At 27.7% G+C, this 12079-nt stretch overlaps 1 protein-coding gene and 1 long non-coding RNA gene across 7 annotated transcripts in view; both read right to left on the bottom strand.

Annotated features, from left to right (window-relative positions):
- The window catches only part of LOC126905669 (uncharacterized), a 3236-nt gene extending 2583 nt beyond the window's left edge, over window positions 1-653 (bottom strand). The window contains exon 1 of the long non-coding RNA XR_007704070.1: window positions 596-653. This is a non-coding gene — a long non-coding RNA (uncharacterized LOC126905669). The remainder of the gene's footprint in view (window positions 1-595) is intronic.
- Window positions 654-1903: 1250 nt separating this feature from the next.
- Window positions 1904-12079, bottom strand: part of LOC126905645 (uncharacterized) — a 31015-nt gene continuing 20839 nt past the window's right edge. For 2 of the 6 annotated variants that reach the window (XM_050685572.1, XM_050685567.1), the window contains 6 exons: window positions 7782-7914; window positions 6515-6591; window positions 6307-6447; window positions 4591-4654; window positions 3380-3533; window positions 1932-2613 (listed from right to left, as the gene is read on the bottom strand). In XM_050685572.1, the coding sequence (XP_050541529.1) occupies window positions 2508-2613; window positions 3380-3533; window positions 4591-4654; window positions 6307-6447; window positions 6515-6591; window positions 7782-7914 (675 nt within the window). In that variant the 3' untranslated portion in view covers window positions 1932-2507. Of the gene's footprint in view, window positions 2614-3379; window positions 3534-4590; window positions 4655-6306; window positions 6448-6514; window positions 6592-7781; window positions 7915-7976; window positions 8111-8839; window positions 8960-12079 lie in introns of those variants that run through there. The other 4 variants (XM_050685571.1, XM_050685570.1, XM_050685566.1 and 1 more) reach the window with 4 other exon arrangements.

Below are 12079 nucleotides of genomic sequence, written 5' to 3'. Positions count from 1 at the left end.
TTAAAATAATTATGAACAAAAAATACTAGTATTATTGTGATAAAAGCGTGGGTGCTTTGTGCCATATTTTTCGTATATTGAGCGCCCGACGCTTTTATCATAATAATACTAGTATTTTTTGTTCATAATTATTTTAAATTTATTTTAAAAATTATTTTTAACTTTTTAGTTCGATGTGCTTTAAAAGCGTGTTTTTTTAGTTTTTTTTAAACTATATTTATTAAAAAAATAATTGATATAGAAAATCACCGTTATTCTTATTCTTATAATTTTTTGTTTCATTTTTTTTTTTAGTATGTGGGGCTAAGTATCTCTTGTGACAAGCAGCTCCTCAATATTAAAAGGGGATTGCCTTTTACTGTACAATGGTGTTTTTTATTTGTCGAGAGCAAGAATAAAGAAATTTAGAGGGGGTAATAAAATATGTACACCTGCTTATGAATGTACAAAATACGAATCATTATATTATAGTTCTGTAAGCATAAAAACTCTTAAAAGTAAAGGGAAAAGGGGGGATAACTTACATACTAAAACAAGATTACTCTTATGAAACGATACAATAATAAAATGAAAATAAATTATCTAATTAACTTACCTGATGACTAGATAGCTTAAAGACATCGGAGAGAGTGGTAAAGTAACTTATAATGAACCTAAATTAATAATATACAAAATCAAAAAAAGACTTTAAGAAGAGCGATTAATAATTGTACGGCTGCCGATTATAAGAAACACGAGACGTGAGTGCCGTAAACGTACAAAACAAATTATTACGCTCGCTGAAGAAGAGACGATAGCCGAACATGGCATGAAAACGTTCGAACCGGTCATACACGAGCTCCACACTCTACCTAACACATGTAATAAACAAAACTAAAGCTGGACAGAATATAATATGTGTTAAATAATAAGGGAGGTGATAATGAAGGGATAACTATGGTTTGTACTATGTTGAGTTATTAAATGATAAAATATCCCTACCTCACTTATTCTTATTCTTGCTCAACTACGAAAGGAAATAAAAGTAAGTGCGAATATTTATTTGCATGGTTTATTCCTTAAAAATTCACGTTGTTTAATATCAATCCTATAAGTATATTACAAAGATAGGAGATGCCTTTTCCAAAAAAATGTCCAAGCTGCTGATGGTCTATGATAAATTGAGATAACTGGGGTGTAATAACTAAAAATAAAGTTGAAGGGGATGGTATTAATAAAGAAGAATGATAATGCCATCATTTTTAAAGACATAATAATTACAAGAACTTTGTTTCTAGGTATTACTTGATTAGTGTAGTTAGTGTATTAAAACTACCCTTATCAAAATGTAATAATTCACNTCTAGGTATTACTTGATTAGTGTAGTTAGTGTATTAAAACTACCCTTACCAAAAGGTAATAATTCACTGATGACAATAGATTCTCGATTGTTGACTTGTAGTTTTTAAGTGGTATTTAAAATTATAGTAGGTAAGTTGATAAAAGAGAGTTGTACGGGAATTATATAAGCGTATATATTTTAAGCAAAGAGTTAGTTATTTCAACAAATTTACGTTTTAAACTTAGTGAGAAAAGTTAAGATTATAGACACACAGTATAAAGAATGCACTTGAGTACGTAGAGAATAATCTTACAGTTACTTGATAAAAAAGATTGTTAAGTGAAGGAAGACCAAAAAAGAAATGGAGAGATGTTATTAAATGCGATATGAGGACAGCTGATGTGAGCGTAGAGGATGTGGGAGATCGTGTCAAGTGGAAGTTTAGGATAAGGGTGGCCGACCCCAAGTAATTGTGATTAAGGTGAGAAAGAAGAAGAACTAAGCTTTTTTAGAATACAATATTTTTATTCATTAACAATAAATTTTACAATTTTAAATCGTAGGTCAAGAATTAAAAGAACGCATAAATCAAAATTGGTATTTTTCCATTATTGGTCTATTCTAACAAAAATATAAAAAATGTTTTAATGTAAAAATGGTGTAACATTAATTATATTGGAAGGAAATTTTTTTTAAGAAAAATAAAAATATTTCATTAGCTTTAATGGAATATGAAAATTTAATATTACTCTCTTAAAAAATAAGAAATCAGTTGATACGCTTTTTCAATCTTAAATTTTCAAAATGATACTTAACTAACAAAATAAGAGAAAACTAATATAAAAGTCAGAAATGAAGATAATATTATGTAAAATATGAGTAATAAAAACATAAATTGAAATGTACGCTTAACATCTAAAAAATAATTAGTTTTTATCAAAGAAAAGAAATTTCATAAAAGATTTAAAGTAAAACCAATTACTTTCAAGCTCCTCATAGAAGCTAAAAATGCAATTTATAATCAACTTAAGGCAATAGCAATTATTAGTAATAATGAAATACAATAAAAAATGGATCCAGGGATTACAATATATAACATATTGTAATATATAAAATATTCTATAGTTATAACAACTATAGAATATTTTAAGCTTAAAAAAAGCTTTATTTTAAATAAAAATAAATATTAATTTTCCTCGTCTGCATAGTACTTTTTTGCGATTGCTTTAATTGCAATATTCATAACACCACGATCTTTAATTTCACCAAGCCCTGCTTCTTTTAATAGTTTCCTGTTCGATAATATTATATACATTATATATAACTCAATTCGAGGTTGTATGTGAATAAATTGCCTATACAATTTCTAGGGTTGGAGTTATAAGAATGTTAAGATAATTTTTTTATTTAAAAAGAAAAGTTAATGAAAATGTAGAAACATGTAAAAAATAGTTTATTTAATTCAGATGAGCATTTTACAAATTGTATAGGATATTTAGTAAGCAAGAAAACGGGTTTTCTATTGTTCTCATTGTTCGTAACATTTTACCTGTTTCCTTACTTAACTTACACTCAGAATAATAATAATAGTAATTGTATATATTATCAATGCCAAATTTAACCAATGTGCCACTGTAATCACTAAATAATTAATGCCGCTCACTTGAAAAATAAGAAATTGGTTGATATGCTTTTTAAATCCTAGACGATCAAAATGGTACTTACCTCACAAAATGTGAGAAAACTAAAGAGAAAAGTTAAAAATGAAGACAATAGTAAAGTAAATATTTAGTAATAGAAACATAAATTCAAAGGTACATAAGTCATCTAAAAAGTAATAAGTTTTCAACAAGGAAAAGAAATTAAAAAAAATTATTTAAAGTAAAACCAATTCCTTTTAAGCTCCACACTGAAGCTAAAAAATGCGATTTATAATAAACTTAAAGCATTAGTAATAATGAAATACAAACGATGTAGGCATTAAAATTTGTTGTAAGTAAAGAATATTTTAAGAGTTTAACTTAAAAAAGTTTATTTAAAATATAAAAAAAATATTACTTGTCCTCCTCTTTATAGTATTCACTTGAGATTTTTTTAAATAAATGATCAATACGATCAAAATTTTCAATTTCACCATATTCTGTTTTTTTTAATTGTGCCCTGATCGATAATACTTTCAACATTACATCGCCTATGTCGTATAAATGCTGGCCTAAAAAATACAAAAACATGAAAAAATAGTATTAATTTTACCATGATGTGTTTATTTATTTATTTCTGTGTCTGTCACTACTTTTTCTCAGCTCTCACTGAATAGATTTTTTTCAAGCATACATCAATAGATTATAAGCCGTCTCTAGTTGAAGACATTACCCTCAAAAATTGAAAACTTTGCCCTCGTTCCCCGTAAATAGTGAAAATCCCCCAAAAAATTACGATCTTTAAAATCGGTAAAATCGACATTTTTAAAATTTTTTTTTCTAAAAATTGTCATAACTTATTAAAAAAAGAACAAATCAAAATCATTTTTTTTTTTATTAATATCATAGGTATTTTTCCTTCATTTTATATAAATGTTTTGAAAATCCGACCATTTATCTGCCCACATATTTTGTTTACTTTTTTCTTTTGATAACAATTTTTACACACAATTTAAACTTTTTCAACTCAATTTTTGAAATTTTTCAGGAAATATTGACAGTTTTATTTCATCTTAAATTAAAGCTTATGTAATATACTATACTATGAAAAAAAAAATTCGAGATATAGTGATCATGGTTATCATATTCAAAAATGAGCTATTTTTATGTTAAAATTCTTGATATTGTATTTTAAATTACTTTAATGTGCCTTATAATGGGGTACACCGATTTTCATTAATATTATATAAAACTAATTGATATAGAATAAAAAGTTAAACATATTTCAATTTTTTTTTCTTTTGAATCGAAAAAATTATTTTCAACATACGAATTAGCTTAAATTCCCATTTTATCAAAAAACAAATTTGACGAACGTTTGCCTATTCAGGCAATTTGGCCTATGGAAATGATTTTTTTGCAATTTTTTCTTAATTATTTTTGAGTTAAAATTTTGCTTTTGAATAATCCACCAATTTCTAAAAATTAAACACTATCTACAGATTTGCATCGAAGCTTTTCTTATGATAATGATTTTAATCACTGTCAGATATCATTTATACTAGTCCCAACTATGGTTTGGTTGGGTTGTTTTTATTTTTAAATAATTTGTTAAATAATTACTGTTACCATCATTAATTTTTTTTTTCAATTCAGAGACAGCTATTTCGATATTTTTTCCGTCTATATCCTCCTAAAATATAAAAAAAAGTTTATTATATAACATTTAAGTTGAAGAAGGCATTAAAAAGTAAAACACTCTCCCCTTGCGAAATCATCTACGAGCAATTTTTTTTTTTCTTATAAAAGTTATACTTACATAAATATTTTTTTTTTTTTAACAACCACAAAATACTTATTACAGTTAACTAGTATTATATTAATTTAGATTATTAATATATTATATTTATTGACAACCATATTACTTGATTTTCGATTACAAGTAATTCAACTACTATGTTAAAAGTAATATATCTTAGATCATTGTAATTATAACTTCGACTGTTTACAAATTGTAATCATTATTTTTATTCTTTAATTAATATTTTGTAACCATTTCTTTTTAATTAGTTAAATAATTAAACAAAAATTAGAAATAAATAAAATTTAATTAGACTTTAATAAGTTAAATTATTATTTAATAATTTAATTATTAAACCAATAAAGTATTGGTCCGTAAGTTGCTATCGACCAGTCATTTTTTAATTAGATAATTTTTTATTTTATAAAATAGTTTAAAACATATATTGCCATTTAAAAAAAATGTTGACACCTCTCTAAGATATAAGGGATAGACCTAAATTTTTGTGATTGTATATTAAATGGGTTTCAAAAATACACCAATAAAAAGATATTAGCTTATGCTATTACCAATTAAAAATTTTGTATTAATCCAAAATTTCTTTAAAATAAAATTAATTGTGAATTGAAAAAAAAAAATGAAATTTTACGTTTTCGACGATTGTAATATTGTAGTATATTTTCGATAGTAAAAAATTAGGGTAATTTTTCAATATTTGATTGTAATGTTTAACTTGACACGATTTCGAATTTTTAACGTATAGATCGGCAAAATATTATTGTTGAAAAAAAAATAAACTTTAAATATAGTCTAGAAGATAATAATTGTTCAATGCAAAAATTTCGACAAAAGTTTTACGTGTTGTCAGTTAGATTTGGGACATCGCGTATAGTGTTTCCTATATATGTTATTATACAATTAAGAAAATAAAACCATATCAATAGTTATTCGACTAATAAACTAGATGGTGGAAAAAGAAAGAATAAAAAACAGTCAAATTTATTATACAATTGCAAAATTATACTTCACTTATTAGCGCAAACAAGAATAATAACTTAATTCAAGTTAAACAAATATTTATTATTTCCATTCATTTAACATAAAAAACTTCCATGCTACTCGAGGGATGATAATAGTTGAAATAGGGTAGTTCAACAGGTTTTCTAATTTTATTCAAAAAATAAACTTAAAAAAAAAACTTATCACAAAAATGTACTGAACAGGAATTACAGGAAAAATTATTTTTTATTAAACGTACAAATATAAAAATTGTTTTAAATCTATTATTTTCCATATATAACATAGTATAACATAAATTCGTTATGTTGTTCGAAAAATATGTTTTTTTTCGTTTATTCATACATATTTAGCATTAAAAAGTATTTAAATAATAAATCACATCGCTTATTTAATTAATTTTAATCCTCATTCATACATTTTACGATCATATTTTTATTCTTAAATACTATTATTATAAAACGGGCACTGAAAGTTTTCTTCTTATGTAAATAATTGAAAATATTTTTAAATAAAATTATAATTACGATTCCAAAAAGATCACTGTATCCAATCGAATCAATCAATTTAATGCAAAGACTCTTTTCAATCCGACCATCATTGTCTTTGTCTAAATCACAGAATTTAGTTGAGATATTATTCAAGTCATTTTGGTTCAGTTTTTCTACCTGAAGAATGTCAAGTAATTTATTAAATGATTCACATAAAAAAAATTAATTAATAATGTTATTTTACATTTTTTGCATCATCACCACATTTTTCAACATTAACCAAAAATTTCAATAACTTGTAAAACCTTATGGGTAATTGATCTATAAAATATTAATACCTTAAATAGAAGATGATAAAAATTTCACATTGCACACTTTTTCACAAAAATTATTGAAAATATAAACAAATTTTCTGAGTAAAAGTTTTTGTCACAACTTATTACATTCTATTTTGTTACCTCGTATTTAAAAAAAATATTTTAAGAGGTTAACTTTAAAAATCAATTAGACCAGTATTGTGTTTCCCTCAACCATTTATCATGTTATCAACCTATATGGAAATGTATCATGATCTGAATCATAATTACAACGTAGCCTAGTGATAAGGTAAGTCTCTAAGACACTTCGTGTCACGGATTTTAATCTTGTAACATGCCTCACATTCAAATCATTTTCATATGATTCCCGGTACACTTTTAATGACTGCCCATCAATCTCTTGTGAGTCACAGTATTTTAAAATTCTATAATTTATTATTCATTTAAAAAATAATATTACATAAAATATATCTGATATAAATATTATTTTAGTACTAACTATTTGAAAATTGATGTTAGATAACATAGTTAAGTTATTTTGGTGACGTTAGAGGCATTATTGTTATTAATATTTTTTTAGTGGTGTAATGATTAATGTATTTCTACATTATTCTAATATTATATCGAGTTATATACTTTTCGAGATTGCTAAATACAAATTGAGTAAAACAACATAAATAAGAAAGGAATATGTCCCTTTTGACCTTGTACTATACTAACATGTGTAAAAATACATTAAATTGTCTTCTTAAATAATATTAATGTACCCAGTGTGTTGTTTAATAATATCAACAATCATAAAACTTGTAATAAAGATATAAATAAAGAAATAAGAGATCATGTAGCTTATGGAATAATCAAACAATTTCTTTAAATTAAACACTATCTACAGATTTGCATCGAAGCGTTTTTTATGATAGTGATTTTAATCACCGTCAGATATCATTATACTTGACCTAATTATGCCACGTCATCGCTTTGCCACGACTCCCTGTGTTGAGTTTTTTACTTAAAATTACCATAACTTTTTTAAAAACCAAGTCCATATAACTTTTTTTTTTAATTTTTAAGTAGAATTACATGTATATATTTTCATTTTAAATTTTAATGCAGATAGAGTATTTTACTGATAGATATATAAAAATATATTTTTAAAAATAATTAAAAATAAAAATTATACGAATTATAAATTACCTTCATTATTATAATCTTTGTATATCTCTTCAATATTATTTGCCATTAAAACTCTTTTAATGATTTCACGATTTGAATGAACATATATCAACCATTGATAATGTTTTATTTGGGGCGCATTAAGTCCCTCGCTCTTTAAATATTTCAATATAATAATTAATGAAAATTTAAATTAATAAATTAATAAATATTTACCTTTGTGCTAGTAAAAAAACATACTAAAAAAAAAATAAGTATAGTTTTTAAATGCATGACAATAATTTTTCTATTTAAGAAACCAAAAATTTAAAAAATAATTATAAAAATGTTTAATTTTATATGAGTAATTTTACGTATGTTTTGCAATTTATACTAAAATAATTTTTACAATTATTGTGTAAATATTAATTAGTTATTCTAAAACAATGTTTTTCGTATAAAAAAAAATAGATATTAATGTACATTACATAATAAAGTTATGCGTCATAACTCGACTTATATTTCCAATAGTTTGTATAATTTTATCACTTAGTGTTTTAATTTAACATCCTAAATATAAAAAGTATTATTACAGTTAAAATTAATATTTCACTGACTTCAAATTATAACATTATTTGCAAAAAAAGAAAAAATATAGATTATAATGTATTTAACATTATCATTGTCACACTTAAAAACAACTATTTTTATAAACATATCATGTGAAGTTTAATTTACCATTTAAAACGTAAAAAACATGGTAAAAGATTAATAAATCTTGAAATATTTTTAGCTTCGATGCAAAGCTGAGAAGGTATTAATTTTACAATGATGTGTTTTTTTGTATCTGTTATCACTTTTTCTTAGCTTTCAGTGGATCGATTTCTTTCAACGATACGTCAAAAGATCACAAATCATATTTTAACAAAGACTTTACACTCAAAAATTAAAAATTATCCCTCGTTTATCGTGAATGAGGCAAATCTTCAAACAAATAACAAATTTAAAAATCGCTAAATTTCAAAAAATTTTTTTGCTTAAAAATGCGATAATATTTTCAAAACTGAACAAATTGATATAATTTTTTATGATAAAATTACCTTTCATTTGATATAATTTTTTTTAGAAATCGGACCATTTAACTTTAAACAAGAAGACTTCAAAACTTAAAAATGCATATAGAAAAAAGAACTATTTCAACTTAATGTTGAATAAATTCTGGAATTACTGACACTTTTATATATAAATTAAATTAAAGCTTATGTAATATACTTTAATATGAAAAAGAATAATTTTAGATTTTAGTTTGTTTTTATAGTGAAAACTAACATAAAAGTTAATAAAAAAAAATAAGAATATAGTAAAAAAATAATTTTTTTATATTTTTAATTTTATAATGCTATAACTTTTTAAAAAATATATGGATCAATACAATTTTTTTATGATAAATATTATTTATATACCTCTTTTATTCAACATACATTTTTTTAAATNTTATTTGGTCTTCCTTCAACATTCATTTCTGCAACTGTTCTTACGGCTTCCGATTATTCTCTCCTAAAACACGACCATCTTCTCTCATTTTATCCACTATTGACGCTACACCTATTCTTCCTCTTATCCTATCTTCTCTAGTCACTCCACTCATCCAACTAAACGTGCTCATCTCTAATACACTCATTCTGTGCTCTACTTTCTTATCAACCGCCCAACACTCTGAACCATACATCATTGCTGGTCTCACTACAGTCTTGTAGAATTTACCTTTCAGTCTCATTGGAATTTTTTTATCGCATAAGTCACCAAACGTTTCTCTCTACTTCAACCACCCGCACTTAAACCTGTACCTTACATCCTCGTCAATACCATAACTCTTCTGCACAACTGATCTAAATATAAAAATATACTAAATGTATATAATATATAAATATACTAAATATATAAAACTATAATAAAAATTGATCACTTGTGGCTAATTAATTAAGTAAAATTAAAACTATATTAAAAATATTATTAATTTAATATAGTTTTAATTTTACTTAATTTATATAAAACATTCAACTTCTCCAATCACGTCCTTGCCTATTGTCACTCATCTCTTCATTTCATCTATCTCGTGTTTTTAATTATTTTTTAAATTATGTTATTTATAAGGGTTGAGATCAACCCTATGTCAGGATGGACGAGTTGTAGGTAATAGTTGGTGGCACTGGCCACAACCATTACCTTTATTATATTATGTCATATATTATGCATTACAAAATTTTTATTATGTCGTTGATATTAATTATTTATGTGCTTTATGAAAATACAATTATGTTTTTAAAAGTTTAAAGAACCAACTGTTTTTGTTTTATAAGTTCTCCTTTCACCGTTATCGGTCCCTTTTATTATACCATATTATATGGGCTCCTACAAAATATTATATCTTAGCTTTATTGTTACTGATATACATGTTCCATTTGACTTTAAAATGAAATAACTATGTAATTGATAAAATTATATTAAAAATTCCAACGTCATTTATTATTTAAAAAAAATCTCAAATATTGCCCAAATACTGTCCCTGTCTCATTAAATGAGATTTAATTACCTGAAAGAGACACAGACAATCGCGTACCTTAGTTCTTCTTCTTCTTCCTCACCTTAATCCTAACTACTTGGGGTCGGCCACCCTTATTCTAAACTTCCACTTGACACGATCTCCCACATCATCTGCGCTCACATCAGCTGTCCTCAAATCGCATGCAATAGCATCTCTCTATCTCTATTTTGGTCTTCCTCTACCTCATCTTCCTTCAACATTCATTTCTACAACTGTTCTTACGGCTTCCGATTATTCTCTCCTCATTACATGACCAAACCATTTGAGTCTATTTTCTATCATCTTATCCACGATTGACGCTACACCTATACTCCCTCTTACATGCTTATTTCTTATCCTATCTTCTCTAGTCAATCCACTCATCCATTTAACGTTCTCATCTCTGCTACACTCATTCTCTGCTCTACTTTCTTATCAACCGTCCAACACTCTGAACTATACATCATTGCTGGTCTCACTACAGTCTTGTAGAATTTACCTTTCAGTCTCATTAGAATTTTTTTATTGCATAAGACACCAAACGCTTCTCTCCACTTCAACCAACCCTACTTAAACCTGCGCCTTACATTATCGTCAATAGCACCACTCTTTTGCACAATTGATCTTAAATACTTAAAACTCTCAATCTCTCCAATCACGTCTTCGTCTATTGTCACTCACCTCTTCATTTCGGCTATCTTATGTTCTCCTTTGTCAAACTCGTACTTTATATATTCTGTCTTACTCCTACTTATTCTTAAACTCTTTTTTTCAAGAGCTGATCTCTACACCTCTAGCCTTTGATTAATTTGCTCCTTATTTTCTCCTATTAATACTATATCGTCTGCAAACAGCATGCACCACGCCACCTTTCCTTGTATTTCTCTAGTAATTTCATCCATCACTATAGAAAATAAGTAAGAGCTTAAAGCAGAACCCTGATACACTCCTACTTTTACTCGAAAACCTTTTTTTTTTTTTTTTTTCTTCCACGACCGGCCTACATGTGGGCCGTCCCGGAACTACCGTTAGGTATNTTTTTTTTTAACACGACCGGCCTACATGCGGACCGCCCCGGAACTACCGTTAGGTATTGCCTCAGGGCGGCCCACGCCGTCTCTAAAACTCACACCACCACGTTGTGAATCAGCCCGAAATTAATCAAGAGCTGATTCACAACGTGGTGTGGCCTCCCCCGTTAGCCGGATCCCAAAAGTCGGGATCCGTTGCCCGGGTTGCACCACGTGGAGGTTGGGGCAGGACTTTGCGAAGGGGGCATAAAATAACTCACAAACACATAAACATGAACACACGAATACCTAAGGCGCCGGCCTAAACCAGCGCCTTAGGTCCTCCTGCACCGGGCGGCGCGGCTGCCGCTGCCTCAGGCGTTTGGCTTCCTCCTTCCTTTTCAGGACGAACGCCTGGACGAGCCTCCACGACTCCCGGCTTCCCAACATCAGGTTCACCAAGGACCCGACGCGGATCGTGGACCCCAGACGGGATCCAGCGAGTCCCGCTCCTGGGCCCACGCTTCGCACCGGAAGAGGGTGTGCAGAGCGTTGTCTGCCTCTCCCGGGCGATCCTAGCAGTGGTCGCACGTCGGCGCGGCTGCCCTCCGAATACCGTGAAGGTATTCGTTGAAGCAGCCGTGGCCGGACAACACTTGCGTGAGACGGTAAGACATCTCACCGTGTGTCCGGGCCACCCACCTCTCCAGGCGGTCGGGTCCTATGAGGGACCTGGTCCACTCGCC

The sequence above is a fragment of the Daktulosphaira vitifoliae genome, unplaced genomic scaffold (genome assembly GCF_025091365.1).
Source record: "Daktulosphaira vitifoliae isolate Bord-2020 unplaced genomic scaffold, ASM2509136v1 Scaffold_4, whole genome shotgun sequence".
Taxonomy (NCBI): domain Eukaryota; kingdom Metazoa; phylum Arthropoda; class Insecta; order Hemiptera; family Phylloxeridae; genus Daktulosphaira; species Daktulosphaira vitifoliae.
Note: the sequence above shows the minus strand (reverse complement) of the source record. Positions and strands in the feature narration are given on the sequence as shown.